The sequence below is a fragment of the Sorex fumeus genome, unplaced genomic scaffold (assembly GCF_029834395.1).
Source record: "Sorex fumeus unplaced genomic scaffold, SorFum_2.1 ptg000129l, whole genome shotgun sequence".
NCBI lineage: Eukaryota > Metazoa > Chordata > Mammalia > Eulipotyphla > Soricidae > Sorex > Sorex fumeus.
Genome location: NW_026606186.1, coordinates 6295282 through 6323162, shown reverse-complemented (window position 1 = coordinate 6323162; position 27881 = coordinate 6295282). Strand labels below are relative to the sequence as shown.

The 27881-nt window shown below is 55.9% G+C and overlaps 1 protein-coding gene across 2 annotated transcripts in view; it reads left to right on the top strand.

Annotated features, from left to right (window-relative positions):
- Window positions 1–6883: 6883 nt before the first annotated feature.
- Window positions 6884–27881, top strand: part of LHX2 (LIM homeobox 2) — a 37379-nt gene continuing 16381 nt past the window's right edge. Inside the window, exons 1-4 of one of the 2 annotated variants that reach the window (XM_056138671.1) lie at window positions 6884–7128; window positions 20556–20758; window positions 21639–22042; window positions 27204–27409. In XM_056138671.1, coding sequence (XP_055994646.1) covers window positions 20559–20758; window positions 21639–22042; window positions 27204–27409 — 810 coding nt within the window. In that variant the 5' untranslated portion in view covers window positions 6884–7128; window positions 20556–20558. Of the gene's footprint in view, window positions 7129–18904; window positions 19119–20555; window positions 20759–21638; window positions 22043–27203; window positions 27410–27881 lie in introns of those variants that run through there. The other variant, XM_056138670.1, reaches the window with a different exon arrangement.

Here is a 27881-nt window from a genome sequence, read left to right as displayed (position 1 = left end):
TGCTCGGCTGGCTTTGGTTTCCAGCTCTGCATGGCAATGGGATGGTGGCTGCTGCCCCAGGCCCCTGCAGACTCTTAGGTTAGAGTCCAGCAAGAAGGATCAGAGCACTTGCTCAGGTCCATTCAAGCCCTGGCTTGGTGCCCACTGGGTTTCCAGTGCCTCCCTCCCTCCCTCAATCGCAGGAAGGCAATGCAGCGACAGGCTTGCCCTGGGGTCCCTGCTCCCTCCCCTGGAATCCAGTTCATCTACCAGGACCATAAAGACTTGGGGTGTGGGGTATTGGAGCGATAGCACAGTGGGTAGGGTGTTTGCCTTGCACGCCGCCGGCCCGGGTTTGATTCCCAGCATCCCATATGGTCCCCTGAGCACCGCCAGGAGTGATTCCTGAGTACATGAGCCAGGAGTAACCTCTGTGCAATGCCAGGTGTGACCCAAAAAGCCAAAAAAAAAAGAAATATTTGGGGTGCCGGCAGAAAGGGAGGGAAAGGGAAGAACAGAATCCTCTAGGTCTCCCCCTAAGTAGGGTAAATGCATACTTTAGAGACACTCAGAGCTGGTCAGTAGGTCCTGCCAAGGGATGCCATGCTCTCAGTCCCTGATGCCAGGCTGCCTCAGTTCCAACTTCCATCCCAGTTCCACTTACCGTCCAGGCCTAGTATGCCTTTCTTTACCCACATGCTTCTTTGCCCAGAATATTCTTGCCCCCTCCACATGCCCTTCACCTCACTCCTCCGTCTAGTCTTGGCTCAAGTAGAGGCTGTGTCTGCACCCCAGACTCCAGAGCATCCTTGATGGGCATCACTTATTTTTTTTTCTTTTTGGGTCACACCCAGCGATGCTCAGGGAGTAACTGGTTCTGTACTCAAGAATCACTACTGGGGCTGAAGCAATAGCACAGCAGGTAGGGCGTTTGCCTTGCACGCAGCCGACCTAAGTTCGATTCCCAGCATCCCATATGGTCCCCCGAGCACCGCCAGGAGTAATTCCTGAGTGCATGAACCAGGAGTAACTCCTGTGCATCGCCGGGTGTGACCCCCCCCCCAAAAAAAGCAAAAAAAAAATCACTTCTGGCGGTGCTCGGGGTACCATATGGGATGCTGGGAATCGAACTTAGGTAGGCTGCGTGCAAGGCAAATGCCCTACCTGCTGTGCTATCACTCCAGAGCCCCTCCCTCTTTTTTTTTTTTTTTTTTTTTTTTTGCTTGAAAGGCATCACTTATCAGGCTGGACTTGAACTGCTCAATGGTCTAGAAACTCTGCTTTTCCCGGGGTGGGGGTGGTCTTTGATTTTATCTGATAGATGAAGCAGAAAGACCACCTGCCATCCAAGCGCTTTATAATGAGAACTCCATTTAGCCATCTTCAGAAACACAGAACCAGGACTGGAGAGCTAGGACAGAGGGGAGGGTACTCACCTTGCACACAGCTGACCCGGGTTTGATCCCCAGCATCCCACCTGGTCCTCCAAGCACTGCCAGGAGTTATACCTGAGTACAGAACCAGGAGTAACTCCTGAGCATCGCCAGGTGTGCCCCTCCACCCTGACTGAGCCTCCTTCTAAGATAAGTTCATCTTGATTCAAGCCTGGGTGTCCTCAGGCAGAGGGAGGAATCCAAAGACTCATCGTCCCTCCTGTGTGTCCCCAAGTGGCCAAGTCCTCAGTCTCCCAAATTCTTAAACTGCCCTCACCCTGGATCTTCCTAGCCTAGAAGGGGGGGCTAGTGGGGAACCCTCAGCCCTTTGGTGTTCCCATGGTTACCCCAACACTGTTTTTCTTTTTAAAAAAGTTTTGGATCATACCCAGTGATGCTTAGGGGTTACTTCTGACTCTGGACTCAGGAATCACTCCTGGCAGTGCATGGGCGGGGGAGGGGGGCATATGGGATGCCGGGGATCCAACCTGGGTTGGCCACATGCAAGGCAAGTACCCTCCCCGCTGTACCATCACTCCAGCCTCAGCTGTTTCTCTCCCAGGTTCCTGCCTTGTCCGGACTGTTGTGGTCTTGCAAGGCAGCTGTGTATGTCCCTCTCTGGGGGTTCTTGACTGCAGCCTGTGTTCGGTCCATGCCTCTCTCCTCAGCTTTTCCTCCCGATCTGCAGTGACCTGGAGATTCTCACTTCCTCTGTCCCTCTTAGTTGCAGCCTCTCAGAGCCCCCAACCCATGGCCCTCCCATTAGCCGGCCTCCTCTCCAGGGTCCCTCTGCCCCATCCAGGGGGACAGGACCCCTCTGGGCCACCGGGGCAGAGTGGCCTTCTGCTGCCCCGAGGACCCAGGCCGCCACAGCCCCCCTTAATGAGCGCGCCTCCCGTGACACATTCATTATTCCTGTTCGGGCGCTCCGAGTCAAAACTGATTAGTTACACTTACTGCTGCAAAGATGTAATGATTTTATTGTTTATCTTCAATTTATTTTGATTAACATCTCCGTTCTTTTCATTGCAAGTGCAATTAGGTGCAATCTAACAGCGACTACTTTAATTTTGTTGAAATTAAGATGAATAAGTGACGGCTTATGGTGCTTTGTTTAACAAATAAATCATAGTTAAGAGGAGTGTATTAGTAATAAATGAAAAAAGACAGCTTAATTAAAATGCATGGAGCCAGCCTCTTGATGCACATCCAAAATCCAAGTTGGAATTCCCAAAATCGAAGGGAGCAGAGGCTTAGCAAGGTGCTGGCCACCTCATGCGCGGTGTTCAGATGGGGCAGGAGTGAAGACGGATGGCCAGGAGGCTGCCAAGAGCACCAAGTCCCTTCGGACACTCCTCAGAAGTGGCACCTGCACAGAGAATGCCACCAGCAACGCAGCTAGCAAGTGGACTAGCAAGCAAGCAAGAATTCCCACCCCAATCTGGAATTCTCTTTGCGTCCAGGGAGGCCAGGCGGGAGGGGGTGGGGGCAGGGCAACACCCCCCCCCCACCCCGCGCGCCTCCCCCAGGTTTGCCTGCAAAGGTGCTGGAGTCCTGGGAGTCCCGTGCCAAGCCGGGAACCCCAAGGCCAGTCTCTTGCTGAGTTCTCCTCCCCGCTGCTGAGAGGGACTTCCCCATCTCTTGATTTGGAAACAAAGTGCCAAAAAGTCAGCCCTGGAAAGTTTCCCGTGTGAAGTTGAAAAGCGCCCGTGCTGGAGAGAGCGGCTTTGAAGCAGCTCACGGGCCCCTTGGCAGGCTCCTGCGAGTCGGAGGCCTGGCCTCGCTCTGATCCGCCGTGCCAGCTTGGGCAGGGCTGGGAAATGGGAATTGTTTTTAAGCAGAGAAAGTCCTCTTGGAGCTCCCTTCCTTTCCTGCTCGCTTGCTCTCCCTTTGTTCTCAGCCTGCTCCTTCCGCTGCGCTCTTCACCCTCTCTTTGGCTTCCTCCTTTAAGTGAAGAGGCGCAGTCGGCCCTGGGTTCAAATCCAGGGCAAGCACTTACCAGCTGTGTAACCTCAGGGCAGTGACTTAACCTCTCTGGACCCCAGTGCTTATATCCAGAAAGGGTCAGGGCAATGGGGCCCCGGAGGCTGGTAAATACCAGCCCTGCCAGCCCAGAGAGAAAGTCCTTAAGCCTCATATGCCTCCCTCTGCCCAGGCCCTTCTGTTTCTGGCCTGGACACTGCTAGAACCTTCGGGCAACAATCCTTGTCCTCCCCTCTTCAGTCACAGACCTTCTCCTTCTTCATTGTCCCTCTGCAGAGAAAGCTGCCTCAAAGGGGACCCAGCCCCACAGCCTACCCCCACCATGTGACTCCTCCAACTGATGGCTGTCCTTGGGTTCCAAAGTATCTTTACAGGGGTGATATAGTTCAGCAGGTTGGGTACTTTCCTTGCACGCAGCTGATGCAGGTTTGATCCCCAGCCTCCCATATGGTCCCTCAAACACTGCCAGGAGTAATTCCTGAGTGCAGAGTAACCCCAGGGCATCACCAGGTGTGACCCTAAATGCCAAACACAAACAAAAATACCAGTATCTTTTCAGTTAAAAATAAAAACAAAATAGGAGACTAACACCCAAGAGTGTTAGTACAGAGATTAGTACCAGGAGTTTTGTTCCATGGCTTGGAGGCCAGCCACACATTCTAGGGGAAAAGGGAGCTCAGATAGAGAAAGGAGCACCAAATAAAGGGTGTTGGAAGGATCCTCCCAGGATGGGAGAAGCATGCTGAAAGTAGACTATAGACCAAACATGATTGCCACTCAATGCCTCTTTTGCAAAACACAACACCCAAAAGGAGAGAGAGAACAAAAGGGAATGCCCTGCCACAGAGGCAGGGTGGGATGGGGGGATAGAGGGTGGGAGGGATACTGGTACCCGTGATGGTGGAAAATGGGCACTGGTGGAAGAATGGTTGTTTGATCATTGTACAATTGAAACCCAAGCACAAAAATTTGTAAGTCTACAACTGTACCTCGTGGTGTTTCACTAATAAAATTTTTTTAAAAAATTAAAAAATAAAAGCATTTGGTGGAGGTGGGGGGGGGCGATGGTTAGCACAGAGGCTGGCACACAACTGGGGTGTCCGATTAACAGCAAAAGCCAGGACTGACACTTAGGGCAGAGGAGTGACTGTGTGTCCTTAGGGAGCACAAGGGTGGGGGTGGTGATGCCAAGGCAGTGATGCCGTGCCTGGTGGACAGGACTGACGTAGTAGGACAAGGAGGGACAGTCCTCAAGGGTGGCTGAAGGCAGAGGATTGCTGCGGGCACCCCATCTGGCTTCCTTCTCCCAGTTCAGGGATTCAAGCCAGGGTTCCCAAGCACTGAGCCCCGCCCCGAGCCCCACCCCCCTCCCCAGCCTGTCCCCTCCTCGGTGTCCCCTCCTTCCTTCTGTGGCTGCCTTCCCTCTGCCAGAGCTCTCCCCTGCCTCCCAGCCCCCACCTGCCAGCCACTCTGCCAGGAAAACCCTCCTTCCAGAGTCTGTCCCCGCTCCCTGCCCTCTGCCCCTCTGGACTCCATGCCCCACTTCAGGTCTCAGTCTAGGGGTGCCCACCCTCTGGGAGAGCCCTTCCTTAGCCCCAGCCCAGGGGACTGCCCTCCCTGCTGGTCATCACTGCGGCTCCACAAAGGCAGACACAGAGGAAGAGGAGTCTGCCTTGTAAATAAATAGCGGTGTCAGGGGGCAAGCAAATGGCAGAGGCAAGATTTTGTGTTTTGTTTGTTTGTTTATTTGTTTGTTTGGGGGCCAACTCAGCAATGCTCGGGGCTTATTCCCAACTCTGAACTCTGCACTCAGGGATCACTCCTTGAGGGCTTCGGAGACCACATGGGATGCTGGGAATCGAACCTGGATCAGTTGCGTGCAAAGCAAGCCCTCTACCCACTGTCCGATAGCTCCAGCCCCAGCAGTGACAAGTGTTTAAGGAGCATTTGTTGGCTAAATGCTACACAGAATGAGTAGCCGATAGGCGGGTCCTGGGTGCATAAGCGGGAGATCCTCTCACAGCCCCGGAAGGACGGGGGTGCGGCTCCCAGAGCCCACATCTGTCTGAAGTCACACTCCATCCGGGAAGCATACATGAAGCTTCAAAGCTGTTCATAGTGAGTGAGTGTGTATGCATGTGAGAACATGTGAGAGTGTGTGTGAGTCTGTCAGAGTGTGTGAGTGCTGTGAGTGTAGGAGCGTGTGAATGTGTGTGAAAGTGTGTGTGTGTGCATGAGTGTGAGAGTTGTGTGAATATTGGTGAGCGTGAAAGTGTGCTTATGAATGAGTGTGTGTGAGAGAATGTGTTTGTAAAAGAGTGTAAGAATATGTGTGTATTTTTCAGAGTGTGAGAATACGTGTGTGTTGGTGATAGTGTCTGAGAATATGTGTTTGTGTGAAGATGTGTACATGTTCAGGAGAATGTGTCCATGTGAGTGTGTGTTTGTGTTTGTGAGATTGTGTGTGAGAATGTGTGAGTTTTGTGTAAGTGTATGTGTGTGCGGGTGTGTGTGTGTGTTTGTGTGAGTGTGAGGTTGTGTGTAGCAGGGGGGCTATTGGGCAGAGAGGATCAGTTTCTTCCTCTCGGGCAACTGAACAGGATAGGGTACCCCCTCCACTCCCCTCCACAGGGTCACCAAGGGAAGAACCAGAAGGTGACCCAGCCTGAGATGCTGGATCCAACCCTGGGCTGTGCCCTGGATGGGGTGGACACCACAGAGGCTGCCAGGAAGGACTTTAGGACCCTAAAGGTAACCAGGACCTCATCTCCGTCCTGGCCTCTGGATACCTACTTTGGCCCTTCAAGGCTGGGACCCTGATTTTTGTGGGGCACACGTGGGACCCAGGGGATTGGGGGTGGGGGACAGGCAGCTGTCTGGGTGGCAGCGGCATCTGGGGGGTCCAGGCCCCGGGAGCCCCTCCTTGGGCTCCTACCTTCAGCGCACCCCTGCTAACCCCCCACAAGGGACCAGGGTTGGGATGGGGGAAGTGGCTTGTCGGAGGTCGGATTCCGAGCAGGAATCTCGTTTCCTAGGGGGGTGGAGGGGGGGGGGGGACAGAGAGCCCTCCCGAGGCGAGCGGGGGGTGGCAAGAAGAGAGAGAGGGGGAGAACATGGGGGGAGCGCCGGGTAAGAGAGCGGCGGGGAGCGCGAGCGGCACGGATCGAAAGAGAAACGGGGCGCAGCGCGCGCGGAGCTGGGGACACCGGGGAGCGCGCGGAGGGCACGGGGCGATGCGGCCGGAGCCGGGGGTTCGCGCGGCGCGGGGCGGGGGCCGGGGAGGGGACCCCGGGTGCCGCGGCGCCCCCCATCCCCGCCGCTCGCGCCCGCAGCCCGGCGCCCGGCGCGCACCCCGGCAGCTGGCAGCGCGGGCCGAGGGGGCGCCGCGACCGTGCAGCCCCCCGGCTCTCGCCGGCCCTGATTGATTTGTCAGCCGCGGCGACAAAACCGCCCCCCCTGATCCGCCCGCCCCGTCCCCGTCCTCGGCCGCCCGGCCGCCCGGGCCTCCCTCCCGGCTCGGCCGGCTGCGGGGCCCCGCGGCGCAGGCTGAAGCGCCCCGACACCGCCGCCCCTCCGCGAAGCCCCGCACCCCGCGGCCCCGCAGCCCCCCTCGGGCACGGTGCCCGCGCCCCCAACCCTCACCCTGCCGCTCCCTGTCAGCCCGGCGCCCCCCGCGCCCCGGCCCAGGGCCGCCAGCCGAACCGGCCACACCCGCTACAGAGGACGCGGAAAGGTAAGCGGGCGCCCCCCCCGCCCGGGCCGGGGCGCACCGGGACCCGGAGCGGGCAACCGAGGGGGTCGGGCGGGCGCCGGAGGACAGAGGGAGCCGGGAGCGGCGTGCGTGCGTCCTGAGCCCCTTCCTACGGGTATCTTTTCTGGAATTCTCTTCCCTCTCCGAGCGTCTCCAAGTTGACAGCCCCGGTTTCCTCCTTGCAGGGTCCGCCTCCTTGCCTCGGTTTCTCCGCCAGAAAAGGGGCTCCCCTCCTTCCTTCCATCCCCACTAAGCATCTGCCCTGCCCGCATCCAGGCTTTCCTCCTCTTCCTCACGCTCCCTGTTCGAAGGAGATGCTCTCTCCTTCCTAGCCGTCTTCCTGGGCCAGGCGGGACCCCCGTCCTCAGTCACCGCCTCGCCCCACTGGAGTTGAAGGTGCCGAACTGGACTAGGGGGTGGACCTTGTGCTTACTGAGGGGGTCGCCGGGGTCTCGCTCGGGCTCCAGCCCCGCGCAGCTTCCCAAGTCTGAGCCCAGGTGGACAGGGCAGAAGTAGAGACCGCACCTCGGGGGGGGGGGGGGTGTGGGGGTGGGGGGGACAAAGAGTTGGGTTCCGCTGACACTGGTATCAGCCTTTCCCTAAGCGGCAGGTTCCCAGTTTCTGGGCTGAGGGACCACCCTCCCCCACTCCTTTAACTTTAAAGTAGTTTAATGAACACAGAGAGAAATCATTTTTCCCCCCTTTTCTGCGTGGTGAGTAGTCTACAAAGAGAAAGGGGAAAGGAGGGAGCGCTTTAACTCTGATCCCCGCAATTAGTTCCCTGGGATTGGGGCGGTGAGGGGGCCAATCCGGAGCCTCGGTTCTTCAGATACAAAAGCATTTAGGTCGCTTTAGACCGGTTAATCCCGAGTCTGGCTCGGGTCTCTTTTGTTTCCCAACTCCATTGTGGGTTTTGTGCAGTTTCTCTCTGTTCCCGTGATTGACTAGCCAATGGATGGTAATTATCCAAATGTCCCCTCTGTCCTTTGACTGACTTCTCTGTATAATGGGCAACTGTCATGCATTCTGTCATTCCATATCATATTACACATATTATCATAGGAACTCCCCCCCCCCTATAAAGGAGGGAGTCTCAGTCTAAATGCTGCTGCTTTGAGAAGGAAGGACCCTGAGTAATTTGTCCTGGGCACAGTTTGGAAGACAGAGCAGGGGACCCCCGAAATGGGAGGCTGTGCAGGTAATTTGTTTTGCTGTCTGAGGGGGGGGGGTGATGGGAGGTGGTCTCTGGGGTTGGTGTTAAAAAGTCTGTGCTGGGGCGGGGTGTGGGGGGTGGGAGGCTTGGAGCAGGCTTGCCAGCTGGTATTGCTGTGACCAGACTCGTGGAGTGATTTGGACATACCATCCCGCATGCCTTATGGAGAAACTCAAAGCCAGTCTTTGGGCCCCAGAATATTTTTAAAAAGGCTTCAGGTCCTTCCACAGAGTGCTGGGCTTCCTGGCAATGCTCAGGATACCAGCCCCAGAGAATCCCCAATCCACCTCCCTAACTGTGTGTCCTTACACCCTTCTCCCTGTTTGATGCCAAGCAGGCTCGAGATGGGGAACCAACCTTATCTGTTTCAAACCCCAAAGAGCTAATGGAAAGCACTGAAAAGGGACAGGCTTTTCCAAAGATGCTTTTGCGCAGATAAACTTGGTGCCTCTTGATGCAATTGTGTGAACATCACTGAAAAGGGAGGCACGATTTATAACGAGGAGGCTTTGCAGATGGGAGACTCTGGGGTGCTCTGAATCTGTGGGCAGGACTAGCCTTTCTTCTGTTAAAATGGGGGAAAAGTGTTTTATTATTGCCATAGATATGGAGTGCCGCCCAGATGTACAGCCTCACAGTTAATTGCCTTGTTCTTCATCAAATATATGAGCAATAAATTTTCCAGAAAGGGAGTTGTGTGTGTATGTGTGTGTGTGTGTGAGGGGGGGGGGGGGACAGACAGACAGAGAGAGATAGAGAGAGACAGAGAGTACATGAGTGGATGGATAGACAAATGTTGCAAGGGAGAAACACTTAGACCACAGAAAAATGCAGACTGTTTTATGGGAAGCTTGATACAGCACTGCAAGATACTTTGAAATTTTTTGATGATCAAATATACATGATCAAGCCAAGCATGTTATGGTGTGAGGGGCACTCACGGTCAATGGCTATTGATCAAGCTGTTAAGTATTTCTGCTCACTTGTATAAATATAGATAGTTCCCAGATGAATTAAAGATTTCGATGGTTAAGAAACTGGCATTTTTTATTTCTTTGGAGAGGGGAAATGGCCAGGCAGTTGCCAAATATCCAAACCATTGATTATTTCTCTTCCCCAGAAAGACACTTTGAAAAATGGGAATCTCATTTGCATGGGTTTTCAAAAATTGAGTGAAAATATTGCAAGTGGTTTTGTTTGGGATCAAATAAGGGGGAAAAATCACTTTACTTGAGGTTTACTCACAAGCTGGCTGGGAATTTACTTCTCTCTCTGTCAATCTCTCTTCTCTGTAAGTCTCTCTGTCTCTCTTTCTCTCGCTGTCTCTGTTTGCCTTCCTATCTCTGTCTGTTTGTCTCTTTCTTTCGCTCACACACAACATAACTTTGACCTAGACTGACTGACATGCAGCTGAAGAGATGGGGAGGTGTTATTTCTGGGAGTGGAGCTTAAGGTCCTTAAAATCCTTCTAGTTAAGAACAGGGTGATCTGGGCCCATGGCCTTTCCCAATTAACTAATTTCTCACTAAGCTAAAGATCTATTTAGAAAGGTGTGGAAAGGGGTGGGGATGGAGATTTAAAGATAACCTCTAATTGGTCTGGAAAAATCCAGGCGACACCAAGAAAGCCTCTCTATTTCTCTTTCATTTTCTCTCTTCTCTTTTCTGTCTGTCGCCCTCTCCCCCCACCCTGCCTTCTAGAAATTAAAAGTGGACTTGGAAGGGAAGGGACAATGAGAAACAGTTGGGGAGGGGGTGAGAGAAAGCAAACTTTACAAAAATACATTTTATGATGCTGGAGAGCAGTGTTATTTGTAATCCTCCAATTAGCTATTTTAGAGAAGGATCATGTATAAGAAAATCAGCCTTCTCAGAGATAGGCAAAACTGAAGCATAGAGACAATTTATAGTTGTTTTGGCCTCACATCTTAAAAAGACAGAGTATAGCTTTTACATTTATTTCTATCTGCAGAAAAAAAAATCTTTTGGAGCTTAGAGCCTCTCACTGGAATGGGATGAGAGGGGGGCTCAGGCATTCCTATTGATAAATCCTCTCTGGAAGTGGAACTGAAATTGGCATCCCTCAAAACAGTTGATCCACCTAGAAATGGATGAATCAGTCCCGATTATTGGGTGGACGTGCCCTTTCACCTCATTGTGCCTGACCTATCACTTAATTAATCTCTCCCAGATGCAGAGCTGTCGACAATGCCAAAGATAAGCAGTATTTTGAACAAAGCAGGAAGCTTTTTAAAGAGCAAGGCACTCGCAGGGTAGAGGTTCCACATAATGTGTAAAATTGTAGAATCGTCAAGATTTGGATAAGGAGTTTGTTAGAGCGGTGCTGGAGCTCAGAGATAGTCCCATCATACCTAGAAAGTACCTTTCTCTCCCCAATGATAATTATAAATATTCTTGTTGTCTTTTCTTCTCCTCTCTCTGCTCTGGTTTCTTTCCTTCTGCTACTTCTCTCTCCATTCAGATTATGGCCAGTTTCCTGAAAATTGTCTTCTACTCCCCAGACTTGTCGCACTAGCTCTTGGCTTTTTTTTTTTAATATCTTTGGAGCTATGGAGGTGGTCAGCTTCGAAGGCTTTTGGGTGACAAAATATTGACTGCATTTGCTAGTACCTTATGAAGGAGGACATTTGTGCTGGAGGCACCTTGGTGACACAGAGGGACTAGTTCATTAAGTAAAAGACTTGCTAATTGCTCCTTGAAACTGTACGGAGTGAATGAAATGACTGGTGTAAAAGATGACAATTTAGGGGGGAAAATAATATATGGCTTAAAACAGAAAATGTGATGCTTTTACTCCTATCTCAATCGTCAACTATTCAATTGAGCTTCAATTAATGATAATATATGGTTCCGAGATCCTTAGCTGGCCTGACTGATGGAAGAGCTTTGTTGAATTTGGTGCAGGTGGCACTGTTTAATAAGCACAGGAAAGAGTGAATAATGTAGTGCTTGCAAAGAGAAGTAAATGCAAAATAGATCGCTCTAATTATGGCAGCCCCCAGAAATGGAGATGCTAGCTAAAATGGCCCGCTGGCTGGGAAATTCCAAACAGAGCTGATGTCCTACTGTCTTCTTCACTGTTAGGACTGATGCGGTACTTTCAGAGTCAATTCGGATGGGATCCTCTGATACAACACAAGCAGAATCGAAATCTAGGTCTGATGACTCCTCAGTGTTGGCCTGGAATGCTCTGTCACGGAGGCCAACTCTGCCTGCAAAGAAGCTGCTTGAGCACTTCTGACTGAGCAATCTGGGCTTTATTTTGTAATGTGTCTGGAGATTTTGTTTTGTTTTGGTTTGGTTTGAATTTCTTCCTGCCTGAGAGGATGGGTCTGGGGGAAATCAGAGGATGAACTGTTAGGCAACCAAATTTCCCACAGACCTGCAAGGCACTATAAAGATTTTCAATCATGCAAAGATAATCAATAGGACATTGGTTGTTTTTAATGAATAGAAGAATAAAAATGTGTGTGGAGGAGAGACCGGAACTTCTGTAGAAGTTTATGTGGAAAGGGACGTTTCTTACCTCAAGAGACTGTTCCCAAAGGCCAACAGCTGAGTTGGGCTGGTCTAAGGGAAGGATCTGTATCTTTGGGTGCCAGGAAGTGCCCGAGATGACAACCACCCTCCCCGGCACCCCCCAGTTTTCCCCAGAAATATACTGCATTCCACTTCAGTCTCAAGGAAGGAAGCTTCTAATCTCCGTGGAAGGTACAACCCTGCTAGGAGCCCAGTATGTTTTGTGATGGTAAAATAGTGCCAGCAGTAGAGAAGCCAAAATCAACATTCTTTAGCTTGGATTAAGGAAAAGCTGCATTTGTGTGGGCTCCGTGCTCTGGGTCCTGGAGGTGGGGTGAGCAGTACAGCGGTGCCTCTGGAAAAAACTGGTCCATTCTGGAAGCCCAGGAGCAGCCAAATAAAGCGTGTTCAGCCAAAAATTCCTCTTTTTGTTCTGGGGAGAATATTTACATCCCCATCGATGGAGAAGATTGTAAAGGTTTACAAGGAAACTTTTGCTTGGAAATCCAGTTTGGGGGGATTGCTGGGAGGGTTCTGCTGTCAAGAGGAGTGGCTGAAATGCCTTTGAGTGAGGCAACAATCTCTCAGGATTGAGAGATTTCCAGTCTCAAGATCATATAGAATCAAAAGTATCTCTGGGCTACACAGTCGGGAGTTGAGACACTTCCTCTGCCATGCAGTTTTTTTTTTTCATGCAGAACAGACCCCATCCTTCTTTCCAGCAAAATGGGGCTCCCTGGGTGAAGAAATGTTTTGTAGTCATTTGTGCTTTAACCTAAAAAAAGCAGTCAGATTAGCAAAAGGCCCCTTCTTGGACCAGGTAGTATTCTGGATTAGATTAAAAAGACATTTGCCTGGGGGAACTGGCTGTGGTTATACCAACTGAAGCAAAATTGACATCTTGTTGCAATATTTACTTTTTTTTTTTTTTTGCTTCCCAGGCAATTTACATCCTTGCATGGAAATTAGAAGGAGGGATGATGCAGTTAGCTAGGTTGTATTTAGTTACAATGGTTCCTTAAGAATAATCTCATCTGACAAATTTGTTTTGTGGACAATGTGCTTTTATTTAAGCAGGTCCTAGATACAAACTTTCCCCCGCCCTAATCAATAAGCGGTAAATCTTTCCCCCTGAGGTGAACAATCTCTGACCTAGTATTAATATTTCTTTTGCTGGATCCCCTGTCATAAAATTGAACATTTTGTCACCACTTTGAGAAACACTGGCAAACACCTTAAAACACATGTCACACGCCAGCAGCCCCTCATTTCCTCCTCGGGGAGTTCCTACATCTGGAATCATAATCACAGATAAAAACCTTGACAAAATTGCATCTGAGCACATTCCTCTCCGCAGTCCTTACTTTCCCATAACATTTAATACAATATTAATTCCTGCTACTGAAAGGCGGGCAGGAGGGGAAGGGCTGCCAGTCCGCATGCTTCCTGATGCATCATGTTCAAACCTGAAATTTACACTTTGCATTTCTTTTTTTTTTCTGTGCATTTAACAGGGCCCTAGAGAGAGGGCCCTGGTTAGTTCCCCAACCTATTCAGCTGAGGCCCTGAAAGTGGCTTCAGAATTGTTCAGATCGCTGCAGGGAGAGGAGGAGGAGGAGGAGGAGGAGGAGGAGGAGGAGGAGGAGGAGGAGGAGGAGGAGGAGGAGGAGGAGGAGGAGGAGGAGGAGGAGGAATTGGGTTCTTGTCTGCCTAGGATGGAGCCAACCCCTGGTCCAGGCACACAGGTGGGGCTTTAACACACAATTTAGGCTTTCCTGATTTTTGTCAATGATGGTGAGCAATGGATTTTCTGGTAAGTGTGACCAAGGCAATGAGCTGACTTCATAAAGAGGTAGCCATGCCCAAGCTGATTTGCTGCTATCTGACAGCCCTATGCATCAAAATAAAACACTCCCTCCCTTTGCTGAAGATTTGGGGAAAGGCATGGGTGGAGGTGCAGGGCAGAGATAGGGGGCTCTTCTGCCATTGCTGGGATTCAGCCTCACCCCCTTCTTTTCTTAAGATGCCTACAAACTCACATTCCTTCAAAGGAATCACCACCCCCTTTGCTTGCAATACAAACCACAGAAAGAAGGGTTAAGTGCAAGAAGCATACCCCCTCTAGGATTCCTGGGGGGGGGGGGGCGTTGGGTATGAGACAGTCAGAAGGTGGGCCTATGGCTCGGGTCCATCCCAGCCATTTCCAGAATGGAAGCAGCATCAGGGCAGAGGATAAGTGACCCCAAGGAGCTCAGCTAAGGGTGCACCCACCCGCCCTACACCCCCCCCCCACACACACACACACTTAAAAACTGTCCACATCCAGGTTTCTGGAACCAGCGGCAACCCCATAGCAGCCCTGGCCTCACTGTAGAGGGGCACAGGCACACACTTGCAAGCATGGACACACACACACACACACACACACACACACACACACACACACACACAGCCCTAAGCAAGACCCACTTTGGAAAGCTAGGAGTATAATTTGCTGAGTGGTGCAACGCAGGGCATTACACTTTCTCAGAGAATGAGGCAAGTAACCAGCCCGTGTCTGCAGCCAACAGCTTCCAGAACAAGGCCCTTTCTGCAGGCAGGCAGAGGAGAAATGCTGTTTTCTCCTCTTCCTTCTTTGCAGTGATGATCCAAGGAGCCTCCCCAGCCCCAATCCCCTACAGAGTTTCAGGATTTTCAGTACCCACAGGGTAAGGGGAGCAGAGGCACTCTTCTGGGGTCCGGAGATCGGAGATCGGCTTCCCCCACCCCTCTCCAGAATTCTACCCCGTGACTCCCAATCCGCCTTTTTCTCTCTGCCTGCGTTTTTTTCCCCTCTCGGGGAGACTCAGAGAGGCTGCAGAAATCTGGGCGCCGGCTCGCTCGCTTGTCAAGAAGCAAACTGTCTTCACATTCTCCAAAAGCAACATCCCTGCCTAGGAAGAGGAAAGAAGAGGCAAAATAAATAAAACCAGTTAATGTTGTAGTTAACTTGCAAATCAAGTAAATCTGTTGGTGCCGTATTTGAGAAATAAACCATCAGAGCGTCACAGCAAACACACACTTCTGAACGTCTTCATTTTGATTTAATGGTATATCAGCGTCAACTATCGCTTCCTCTGCTGGTACACACGGCCTGATGCCGCGGGAGGAGGGTGCCCATGTTTATCACCGAGTGAGATGACTAATTACACCTTGTCAATCACCGGCTATGAAGACATAAAACCAGCGCGCACAATGAAGGAGTCGCCCGCAGCGTCAATTAGTTGGCGATTCGGAGGTTATTGCGCGGCTCTGCTTTAGCCGCCTCTAATAACGGGCCCGAGCGCCGGGCACGGCGCGCTGATCAATCACCCTCTTTCCGCGGCGCTCGGGTGCCCCCCGCCGCCCCCACCCCACCCCCGCTCCCCCGTGTCCGCTGGGCCCGTCCTCACTTTCTCCGGGTGGCATGTGGCTTCCTCCCTCCGCGGCCCCGGCTCGGTGGCGCCTGCAGCCCCGGGAGCCCCGCGAAGTTTGCGCGCGACAGCTCCGCGAAGCCGGCAGCCGGGAGCCCCGCAGCCTTCGGGGAGCGCCGGGACTGGTGGCCCCTTTGTTGGGAGAGGCGTGGAGGGAGCGCTTTTGTTCTGAGTTAGTCACGGTGGCCGGCTGGAGGCTGCTACCTCATTATGCGCCGGGTCTGCTTGTCTGCGAGGAAGCAGATGGTGGGGAGGTAGGCAGCGGCGAGGGGAGCCAGACCTGCATCCCGTTCACCTGTCACCTCCCACCAAAAAAAAAAAAAAGCAAGTTCGAGGGATTCAGGGATTCGGTCCCCCCTTGGGGGAGGGGCCGCTGTTTCCGTTTACCTGCGGGCGCTGCGCCCCCCACCTCCTGCCTTCCCCCTCGGCGGCGGCGGCGGCGCGGCTGCTCGCACCGTGTAAATGTCACTCACGTGTCAGGATGTGTGTTTACAGCCTGTTCCTCTCCTTGTTTAGTCTCCGCGGACCCGGCTCCGTGGTTGGGTGACGTCCCTCGCCCCCCTCCTCCGCCCTCCTTTGGGTTGCGGGGAGACTACGCTAAAGGGACCGGCCTCTGAGCCCCGGGCCCGCGCACCCGCATCCCGCCGGGCGAAGGATGCGAGACGCGCCGGCGCCTCTGGAGAACCGGAGCGCGCCCCAACCGCGACTCGGAGGGCTCCATCAGGCACGCGCGGCCCTGGAATCTGGGGTCCGCCGAAGGGGCGCGTGGGAAGCAGGCCTGAAGTGTGGCGGCCTGATCACGTTCATTCCCAAGGGGGAGTGGCGGAGGGGGTGAAGAGCCGCAGAATGGGTTTCCCCCTTTCTCGGGACGAGGGCTCGAGAGTTCTGGAGTGCACCCGCCCCCTCCCCCTGCTTCTAAAGGCTTCAGCTTCTCGAGTTCTCTCAGCCTGGTTGAGCTCACCCAGGCTGGGTGCCCAACTGCCCAACTGCACCCGGGACAAACGTCCTGCCTTCTTAGAGATTTTTTTTTCTACACCTTGGGCGACCTCCAGTTGAACCCCGGTGACTCCCAGATTAGGTTTTCGTTCCCCACTTTCTTTGAAAGAAAAGGGCCCGGATGGGTCAGTGAAACAGGCTTGTGTAGTGGTGTAGGTGTCCGTGTGCCTGGGGTGCCCAAGCCCAAGTCCGCGCGGACAGGCGGGCAGGCGCGTCTGTGGGTTTATGATCCTTCCCTCGCCGCGCTGGGGCATCTGTGCGCGTGTGCAGCGTGTACATCCCGTGTAAGTTCAGGAGCTTTTGCAATATACATACAGAGGGCTTAGGTGGAAGTATCTGAGCCTGCCAGTGGTGCACGGAATAATTTAAGGTGGAGAAACAACAGCATCCACCCGCCTGGCACTGGACCTGGGCTTATGCTCCCCCCCCCGCCCCCACCCCACATACACTGGTAGCCGCACAGCAGCCCAAGCAGCTCAGATGGTATTCGAGGTTTGTATCAGCGTGTTCAGCAGCAGAGATGGACACGTGCATTTTCATGCAGGCATTAGGAGCAAGGCACATACATCTATTTCTGTCTGAAAGTTACAGATCCCATGTGGAGGCTAGTAGGGCTCAGGGCTGCCTCGGGCTGTGTTCAGGGAGAGAAACTTGCAGAGACCCATCTCTCCCCCACAAAGCAGACCTGGGAGATACGAACTGAAGTCCAAAAGGGACTTTCTCCTTCCATTTTTCTCCACCATCACTTATTTCCTAAACCCTGCCTTCACCAGACACCTACAAAGACTCTAAATTGAGCCTGAAGGGTGGGCGCTGGGGTGGCATGGGATTTCCCAGGCAGGCCAAGGTGTTTGTCCTTGAACATGTGGTCCACACCCCATGGCACCCGGGTTGCGGCATGAAGCACCTTGCGCCATGAGAGAGGCCTGTGGTCATTCAGAACTGGGCGACGTTACTGGTATCCAGAGTGGGAAAGTTTTTAACAGGAAAGAGGAGATGGAAAAGGAACAGTAAAGAAAACTTTGCTAAGCACCTACTATATAACAGACATTTTTACCTCCACAATTTTTTCCTTTCTTAGCATATCCAGGGGGGGATTTCTCTTTTTCCGCCTCCCCACATTGGTAAAGCTCAGGAACAGGCTAAGGAGAAATTAAATCTACTTGTCTGTAATTACTTTCTACCTGAATCAGCACCACTAAGATTCGAACCCATGGCTTGTCATAAAGCCCCGCTCACCCAACCCACTCTTCCAGGCCTGAGAGAGCCAGAAAGCGCTACACGCTGATCTATAAATTGGATCCTAGCGCGCAGGTAGCCAGGACGTGCCGGCCGAGCGCCCTCCCTCCCGGGGAGCCGGCGCTCCCACCCGCTCTTCCCTCCTTGGCTCAGCGGGGTCCCCAGGAGATGCTCGCAGCCCGAGGCGTGGGGCCCCGGGCCGGAGGCGGAGCTCGACGGGAAGCGGCCGACGACTCCCGCGTCTCTGCCGGGGCCTCTTTCGCCGCGGGCCGAGGGGTGTCCGGAGTGAGACCTCCTCAAGCATCCTCCGGCTACGCCTCCTTAGTATGGAGACGGCGGAGAGAGGGTATCATTTTCCCTTCGAAAGATATCGCAGGGAACTGTTGGGGAGCTTAAAAACTCCAACCCCCCGCGCTCTCCGTGCCCCCTCCCTCCAGCCTCACCCACCAGCTCCCACCCTCTCGCCGCTCCTCTCCTCCCCTTCTTCTCCCCTCCCCTCGGGTCTCCCGCCTTCCCGGAGCACGCGCTGCCAGGGCCAGGGGTGCTGGGCGGCCAATGGCGCGGCGGCAGGACGTGATGTCAGGCGCGGCTGTAGAAAAGGCGCGGACGCTTGGCTGGCGCTGACTGCGGAGCCGGGGCTGGGCTCGGCGCGCTCTTGGAGAGCTTTGCGCGCGGCTGGGCCCGCGGCCGGCGGCTCCTCCTCCCTCTCTGCTCCTCCTCCTTTTTCTCCTCCTCCTCCTCCTCCTCCTCCACCACCTCCTCCTCCACCTCCTCCTTCTCCTCCTTCTCCTCCTCCTCCTCCTCCTCCTCTTCCTCCTCCTCCTCCTCTTCAATTCTCCCGGTGGCTCGACTCGGCTCGCTGGCTTTGGAGAAACCCTTGCTCCAGCGGCCAACTGGGCACCCAAGTGGGTCGCCTGGGGCAGGGGAGCGCACCCCGGGGAGGAGAGAGGTCCAGGCAGCTGGGCCGCCGCGGGCACCTAAGCCGCTGCGGGGTGAGCCCGGACCGCAGCCGTCGCCGCCTCGGGCAGAGTTTGCGCTCCAGCTTTGCGCCCGGGGCGCCGAAGCGGGGAGAGCGATGCCCGCGGCGTGAAAGCGCCCGCGGCGGGCGCCAACCTCTGCCCTCGCCTCCCGCCCCCCTCCCCCTCCCGCCCCGTGCCCTCGTGACCCTGGCTTTGGCGCCGCCGCCCAGGCGCCCCGCGATGTAGCTGCCCCCGTGCCTCGGCGGGAGGCGTCCTGGCCCGCGGGCGCCCGAGGCCCAGAGCCCGGCCTGGGGGCGCAGCCGAGCTCGGGCGGGGCCGGGGCCGCGGTGGCGATGCACCGGGCCCGTTAGCGCCGGGAGCGCCGGGCAGCTGAGGCGGGGGGCAAGCCCTCCCGCGGAGGAGCCGCGCCCCCGGCCCCGCCGGTCCCGCCGCGATGCTGTTCCACAGTCTGTCGGGCCCCGAGGTGCACGGGGTCATCGACGAGATGGACCGCAGGGCCAAGAGCGAGGCTCCCGCCATCAGCTCCGCCATCGACCGCGGCGACACGGAGACGGTAGGCGCACACCTAGCGGGGTCCGGGCCGACCTCGGGGACCGGGTCCGGTCGGTCCGTGCCTGGCCCTCCGAAGTTTGGGACCACTTTGGGGAGCGTCGTTCGTGCGGTGCGGGACCGGGCGCTGGGGCTCCGCGGACAGATGCGAGGTCCGCAGTTCCCGGCTCCAGGGAAACCCGGATGGTGGGGCGGGCGAGGGAAAGGGGGTTCGAACAGAAATTTCAGACCCCGCGGAGGGGAAGGGACCATTTCCACCCAAGTGGGAGAGAAGTCCCAGCCGCAGACCGGGCTGGAGGGCAGACGTCTGGGGACACAACTCGCTTGGTGGGACCCTTTGGTCTGCAGCCCCCGCTCTCCACCACTCGGCCGCGGCGCTGGCGACGCTGGGAAAGCGAACCGAGCCGGAGCGCTGGGGCTCGGGCAGGCACGGGCCGCCGCTCCCCACCATCCGGCCCCCCGGGCTCCCTCCTTAGTGCGATTGCAGGGGTCGGAGAGTTCTGGGCCAGTGCTGTTCGTTGACTGCGTTCCCCCCTACCTCCTGGCTAGCCGGACTTGGCCTGGCCGGGACTGGGAGTTCAGGCTCCGGCCTGCCTCTCGCCGAGGGAGGAGGGTTCATTCGGATCCCCACACCTGGCTCCGCCGGCTCAGCCCCAAATAGCTAGTTCCTGGCCTCAGATCTCCCCTGGGACCAGATGAGCTGCCCAAGCCGGGCCCAGAAGTGACCTTTAGAGGCGGAGGCGGTGGGGAGTAGAGACAGCGCTCCCTCGCTAAGCCAGAGCAGAAGCGCCAGCGCCTCTTCTCCGGTTAAACCCACTCAGCCTGTCCGTTTGGTTAGGGGATGAGGCCTGTCCTACACCCCAGGACTCTGAGGGTGCCCCTGCACCCGAATCACCGCGTCCCAGGACCCAAGAGAGGACCCTCGCTGAGTCAGAGAGGGCCTCGACCTGCCCTGGCCTAAACCTTTGGATCCAGAGGCCCCCAAGGCCGGTCAGGTTGGGGACCAGAAAGTCTGCCGGGGCAGTTTGTATGGTGATGGGTAGTTCCTCCTCCCCTTGGGTGGATCCTTTAAGAAACAGGTTGGGGGGGAGCTTCTGAGGGGCCTGACTGGAGTGGAGGAGGCAGCCCACCCCACCCCAAGCACAGCCCCAGTCCTCCTGGGGAATCTGGGAATCGGACAGAGGAGACAGGAAGGGGAGAAGCGAAGGACTGAGCTCCCTGCGGCCAGCCAGCACGGGGCCCCGGGCCAGTGGCCGGAGGGGCTGCGTGGGAGGGCCTAGCTGCTGGGCCTCCCGGATGGGGGTTCTTGGGGGGTGGAGGAAGCGCCCCGGAGGCCCCTTGGGTGAGCAGGGCTCACCCGAGCTGCGGAGGCCGGTTTCCCCTCAGCCGCCAGGCCACAGGCTGACGGGTGCGGCCATCTCCCGCCTCCCTCCATCCGCAGACCATGCCGTCCATCAGCAGTGACCGAGCGGCGCTGTGCGCCGGCTGCGGGGGCAAGATCTCCGACCGCTACTATCTGCTGGCGGTGGACAAGCAGTGGCACATGCGCTGTCTCAAGTGCTGTGAGTGCAAGCTCAACCTGGAGTCGGAGCTGACCTGCTTCAGCAAGGACGGCAGCATCTACTGCAAGGAAGACTACTACAGGTACCCCCCCCACTGTGCCCCCACCACCTTCCCTCCAGTGCCAGGGGAGGGTCCGACCTACTGTGTGCAACCCCCTCCCACCCTTAGCCCGCCAAATTGGGTGACAACCTTTCTAAAACAGCAGTTCCTGGGGACTCTCCCAAGGAGGAGCAGTGAAGTGGAACCAGAGAAAAGTTGAAGCCCCCCCCCCCCCCACACACCATCCTGCAACTCTAAATGACCTGGGGTTGGGGGGAAGAGATCTCTCTTCCCTTTTCCTTTAGAATTTATTGGGGCAACCAGAGGGAACAGGAACAGATTCCAAATCCCCCAAACCGCAGCTGCCTGGGCTGGTGTGGAGCAAAGTTGCTTAGAGGGCTTGGGGGTCAGACTGGGGCATTTCTGGATCTTTGGCAGAGATGGGAGCGAAGACTGAGCCACTTCCCAACTCCTCGTCGGGTGCCTTGCTTCAGCCACTTGGACTTAGAGTTAGGGTATGCTTATAGGTACTCCTCCCCTCCTTCCACAACCTCTCTGGTATTTGTTCCAAAAGGCCAAGGTCTGGAAGGTTCCCTGGCGTCAGTGTGGAGGGCAAGGGCAGCCTCTGAGGAAGGGAAGTTTCTTCCCTAGTAAAGCAAACTCTGTTTGGGCGTACTCAGGCTCTGGGTATAGCAGCCGCCTTTGTAGGCAACGCAGGAAAATGATCAAGAGGCGATTTCAGGCTTGGCCCCGTCTGGGCCATCCTGATGCTGCTTCTCCCCTCCAAGCTCAGACCCACCAATTCCCCCCTTGAAATGGGGAAGTCCCCCACCCCCTAGGTAGCAGTGGCACCTGGAGGAGGGATGTGGGGGGGATACCCAACCGTGTGTCCCCACAGTCCCTCCCTCGATGGTCCCTACAGGCGGTTCTCTGTGCAGCGCTGCGCCCGCTGCCACCTGGGCATCTCCGCCTCCGAGATGGTGATGCGCGCCCGGGACTTGGTGTATCACCTCAACTGCTTCACGTGCACCACGTGTAACAAGATGCTGACCACGGGAGACCACTTCGGTATGAAGGACAGCCTGGTCTACTGCCGATTGCACTTCGAGGCGCTGCTGCAGGGCGAATACCCCGCGCACTTCAACCACGCCGACGTGGCGGCCGCCGCCGCCGCCGCCGCCGCGGCCAAGAGCGCGGGGCTGGGAGCCGCTGGGGCCAATCCGCTGGGCCTTCCCTATTACAACGGCGTGGGCACGGTGCAGAAGGGGCGGCCGAGGAAACGCAAGAGCCCGGGCCCGGGGGCCGATTTGGCAGCCTACAACGCCGGTGAGTGCGAGGCGCACCAGTAGCCTCCGTAGGGCTGGGGGCTAAAGTGCGCGCGCCTCCGCGGGCCGCCCCGCGAGCGAATCGCGGCGTGTTGCGTGTGTAGAACTCTGGGCCCGGAGCCCCTAGCACCCGCCCCCACGGGCCCTCAGCCCCGCGAAATTTGGGAAAAGGCTCCTTAGACGCTCCACACGCCGCCGGCCCCGCCGGCCCCACGTTCCCTGAGCTGCAGCCGGTGGAGAGATGCGTTAGTACCTTGCTGCTCCGGGAAACTGAGCGGCGACAATTGAGCAATTATTTTTATTTTTAAGCGGCGCCTGTTTGGTTTGAGCCTTCCCCCCTCTTTTGCTGAGCCCGAAGTGCAAGGCTACCCCAGGCGCGGCCGCGCGCTCCAATGGGCTCTGCGCCCCTGCGCCCGGGGAGGCCGGTCGGTCGAGGGCCGGCCGAGATGGCCCCGGCTCAGGGGAAATGCCCGGGACTGCGCGTCGGAGGCCGGGCGCGCGTGCTGCTCGGGCCGGCTCAATCGGTTTTCCCGGGCTCCTTCCTCCGTGTTCCGGGCGCCAGCGGGTCTCTGGGAGCAGAGGCCGACCCTCGCAAACCGGCGCGCTGGCCTGAGACCCGAGTAGGCCCGGTTTAGCGGCGGGGCAGGGTGGAGGAGTTTTTTTTTTCCCCTTCTCTCCCCTTTTCTTCTTTGCATTTCCGGCATCTTTGAACCCCAGGCCTTCCCCGGACAGGCTCAGCCCCCTCCTGGGCCCCTCCCCGCCAGGGACAGCTGTGGATTTTCTGGGACGGGGCACTTGGATCCCTCCACATCTGCCCGAAGGCTGTACAGCCGGCAGAGGTTTGTCTCTGCCTGGGCTTCTGAGCAACAGAGTTTATCTGCATTTGTTTTCTTTCTCTCGTTGGTGTTGGCGACGATTAGATTTTGTTCTCTTTTGCCTTTTACCTTCTGAACGAGTGGAAAACCCAGCTTACCCACCCGGGACTGTGCGGGGAGCGGGCAAATATCGGGGCTTTTACTCTGACCATCTGTGCTGGCTGGGGGAGGAACGTGGGGTGTGGCCCAGAGTCCCCAGTTCGCTCCAACGAAGTTGCTTGTTAGGTGGTGGCTGCTGGCAGGTCGGAGGTCGATGATTTGTTGAGGGATGCTGCTCCCTAAAACTTCCATCCTTGCACACACCTCCTCCCCCTGAAAACAGACCAGAGTCCAGTCCAGATTTCCTCCAACAAAGCCTGCTGGGCCATGGGGTCGATGGGTGGGGGATGTCACGTTGCCCTCCCCGCCAACTCAGGCCCAGGCCGGCGTGGAGTGGAGAGGGAGCAGGTCTGGAGAGGTATTTATGCTTTTGCTGTGCCCCTGCCTTGGGGTGGGGGTGGGGGGACACAGCGCCCGCCTGAGGCTGAGATTCCACAAGGCGTTTTCCACTCGGGCCATCTCTCCTGCAGGAAGGGGGTCTCTTTCCTTTGATCCCTTTCAGCTCCTTTCCTTCCCCCTTTCCGCCATCGCTGCATGTGTCCCTGTGTCCCTCTGGCGCCTTCCCCGACTTGGAGTCAATCTCTTCCTGTGTCCTGATTTGGGGGCTTTTGGGTGGGGGCTGGCATAGAGGTGCATCCCTGGTTGTGCTGGGTCCAGCCCAGCCTCTCCAGGTCTGTTCTCCTTAGTCCCCTCTGGCCTGAGATGAGACCGTGAGGGCGGGAGGGAGAAGTGTGTGTGTGTGTGTGTGTGTGTGTGTGTGTGTGTGTGTGTGTTGGGGAGGGTGGTGGTGTGGTGGTGGGGAGACCTTTGCTGTTGCTGCTGCTGCTGCTCTGGACCAGCATGTGTCCGTGCTGGGAGCCAGCGCATTTCTGACTCCCAGGATGAGGGTCCCCACACCTCAGGGCCCAGACACACACAGGCTCCTACAAGCCAGGGGGAAACAGTGTCGTGGAGAGCTGAGGAGGGGGCTGTTGTCCCTGTGCTCAGTCCCCTGCGGGAGCCATGGGGGCCATGCGGGTCGGGAAGTTCTTTGGGGTCGGGGCCCTCCTCTGGCTGCCCCAGTTGTCTGAGCACCGAGCACTGCCGGGTCCTGAGGCAGCACAGAAATCTTCCCCCACCCCCACTGCAGCTGCCTGCCGGCCAAAGGCCAGGGTGGCAGTGAGGGGCCCGAACTGAAGTGGGGTTCTCTCGGACCCCCCAGACCGCAGGAGTCCAGCCCGGACTGACTGACGGACTGACGATGCCCGAACCTCCCCCAGTCCTGGCTTTGTGTGTGTGTGTGTGTGTGTGTGTGTGAGTGAGTGTGTGTGTGTGAGTGTGTGTGTGTGTGTGTGTGTGTGCCTGGTGGCGTAATTACTGATTTGATTCCAATCCATTATTTAGACAATTGAACCTACAATCTCGTCTTTAGTAAAATGAGGCGAAGTCAGATTTGATTACAGGTTCAGTCCCAGCGACAAGAGCTCGAAACCCGATGGGTTAATAACAGATCACGAGTAAATTATTCATGATTTTACGAGCTCTTTAGCTCCATTGAATCGGCCTAATTGAGAGGAAAAAAAAAGGGGAAAGAGAAAGCCGGGTCTTCCCCTCCCCTCGGCCCCTCACTCCTCCCCGGATTCGATCCTGGAGAATCTCCACCCACCCGGGGCGACAGAGTAAGGAGGACTGCGGGGCCTGAGATACCAGCGGAACCTGGGTCTAACTGCTAACACCCCCTCCCGCAGCGCCTTGCCTGGCTGAGTCCTACCTTGTACCCCCTTCTCGTCCACCCTCCTCTCCTGGTGCTTCTTTTCCCTTTTTCTCCACCCGGGATTTTAAAGCTTTGGAAAAGGCCTTGGGGCCCCTGTCCCCATCCTGGGGCGTAGGGATTTGGTTTCCTAACTGGACCCTCCCTCACACACCCTGTTTCTGAGCCGGCCTCTCCCCTCAGCCCCTCCCGGCTGCGGACTGGCTTTGTGACAGCCGGCTGGCCGCCTTTCTTTCCCTCCGTCTTTTTTTTTCTTCCTCAAGCTCTGTACATCCCCCCCAACCCTTTTCTCTCTCTTCTTTCACCCTCTCTCAGTGGCCTCGTTCTCCCTCGTCTGCTCTTTCTGCCTACCTCCCCTGAACCTCCTCCCCCTACCTCTAGGCCTCACTCAGGCCACGTCCCTTGGGTGCATGGGGCGCCGGGGTCCCCACGGAGCTCATTAACAGCAGCAAGACCCAGGCGGGGGCTGGGAGGAGGGATGGGGCCTGAGATCCCCCATGGGGAGGACCGCCCCAACCTCCCCTCCCCCCCATCTCCCCAGCTGGGGATTGGGGCTGAGGAAAGCGTTGCTCCCTGGAGGGGTGGGCAGTTTCCATGAATCCCACTTGCTGGCAGTCTCGGGGCCCCTGTCAATTGCCCGACCCCTGCTCTTTGCTCTGTGCAGGAGCGCAGGCTGGGCGGGGAACTCAGGTGCCTGGAGGGAAGGACCCTGACAAGGTGTCGCTGCTCACACTCAGGGTTCTGCAGACTCTCTCTGGAAGGGATGGAGCGGAGCTCCTGGGAGAGCCGCAGGACTTCTGCGTAGTGTTCCCAACAAAATGTGGGGTACCCAGCTCGACATTCGACGTGCGGGTAAACAGCCAGTGCATCAGCAGCGTCAGTGTGTCCTGGGAAGTCTTTTAAATAACGTCCCGGGCAGCCTTTGCATTTTAAGTAACAACACCTACAATGTGGGTATATGTGGATACTGTGCGCTTGAATATTTGGTAAGCCACCAGCCAATATTTAGATTCCTGTGTAATATTTGAGACATTCTCAGGCTCACAAAATTGTCTCTTCTTTACCTAAAATTCGAATTTAACTGGGAACCCGCATTTTTGTTGTTTGGCTCAGTCGTGCAGCTTTATTATGGGCAGGCGATGGTGCACCGATGTATTCTCAGTTGCCCACTTTAGGGGGGCTGGATTTTTCCCCTAGGAGACTTTGCCTGAGGTCAGACCTTAGGTACAGGGTGGTTGGGGAGATGTGTAAGGCTCTTGGCATGGGGTCCTGCAAGTCTCCATCACTCACCAGTTTGCCAAGCAACTGAGGCGGAGTGCATTCCATCCCTATCCTCTCTACACGACCCCCAAAACACACACCCTCCTCCGCTCAACTTCCAGGTCCAGGTAACCTGGGACCCCTCCTGGGTGAGGACGGATGCCCCAAAGAGTCTTGCTTCGCCATTGCCTGCCTTTGGTGTGGTGGAAGGAAACTTGGCTCAGCCGCTAGAGAGTTGGGCTGTCTGCATGTGACTTTATTTCCCTGAGCTTTAGTTTCTCAATCTCTAAAATGGGATGAATACTGGCAGCATCTCTTGCCAGAGCAGCGAAGGTTCCAGGATGGATGAGGAGTCTAAGGCATCTCTAAGGTGCCGATTACATGTTAATTTCTTCCTCTAGCCTCCTTCCCTTTCCACTTAGAACCTGTCACTCTGATTTCCGGGGAGTGCTTCCCTCCCTTCCTCATTTGCCCCATTTGTAAAGCCGGGGAAACAGCTGCTCTCCAGGGCAGTGGAGAGGATTAAAGATAAAATTCAATGTTCAACCTTCAGTTCAGAGCCTGTGCAGCCTCTCAACGGATCTTTGGGGTGTGGGAAGAGATGCGAGCAACTGGAGAGTGAGTGTAGAGACATTAGCACCTTACAGGTGCCTGTCCAGACACTGAGCATGGAGGTGGAGATGGTAGGGAGACGGGAGGGAGACGGCCCACATCCTCATCCTCAGGGAGCTCCAGAAGGAATCGGAGGAGCCTGGGCCTGAAGCTCCCTGGGGTGCCACTGAGTCCCTGGTCTAGTCACTTCCCTTTCTGAGTCTCAGTTTCAACTTCTGTTAAAAAAAAAAAACTAAAAACGGTGCCTGGTTCCCGAAGATTGTTTGGGGGATTCAATCCAGTCAGAACCTTTAGCACATCCTCTCAGTCAACAAGCCATCGAGTGGAGACTGTTGGCATTACCATTGTAGGTGGTTGTGGTGGCCCAGAATGACTTGGCGGCCTCGAATCCAGCGTTTCCCAGCCAAGGCACGAGGGGCAGGGGCTCTTTCTGAACCTCACCTTTACAAACCGGGGCTTCTGCCTCGCCCCGGGGAGAAGGCGAGGGGGGTTAGACTCTTGCGGCACTTTTGGCGCTGGGTGGGTCTGGAGATTCACCCGCATCTCCCTCTGCGTCTCCTCCCCAGCGCTGAGCTGCAATGAGAACGAGGCGGAGCACCTGGACCGGGACCAGCCCTACCCAAGCAGCCAGAAGACCAAGCGCATGCGCACCTCCTTCAAGCACCACCAGCTTCGGACCATGAAGTCTTACTTTGCCATTAACCACAACCCCGACGCCAAGGACTTGAAGCAGCTCGCGCAGAAGACGGGCCTCACCAAGCGGGTCCTCCAGGTCAGCAGGGCTGTGGAAGAGGAGAAGGGTTGGAGGGTGGAGGGCTTGGGACCTTCTGCCCCGCGCTGGCCTTTTTCTCTAACAGTTTCTTCCTTCAACTCAACTCTCTAATCTGCCCTCCCCGACTTCCCACCACACACACACACACACACACACACACACACACACACACACACACACGCACGCACGCACGCACGCGCGCACACACTTTATCTTGTCTTTTTCAACCTGTGCTCCTCACTTTTTTGATTTTGTAAATGTGTATTTCCAGGTCTTGTCCCCACAGCTGCTTTTCTTTCTTATAAACAATCCTTAGTTGTTACTTATTACTCAAGCAACAGGAAAATAAGTTCCTGCTGCTATTAAAAAAAATTTAAGCATTTCAGATAAATTCACACCCCGCTCTCCCTCTGCCCCCAGCCCCTGCCTGGGACATGTGTCCTTGCTCTTCTCCTTCCGTCTCACTGACGGA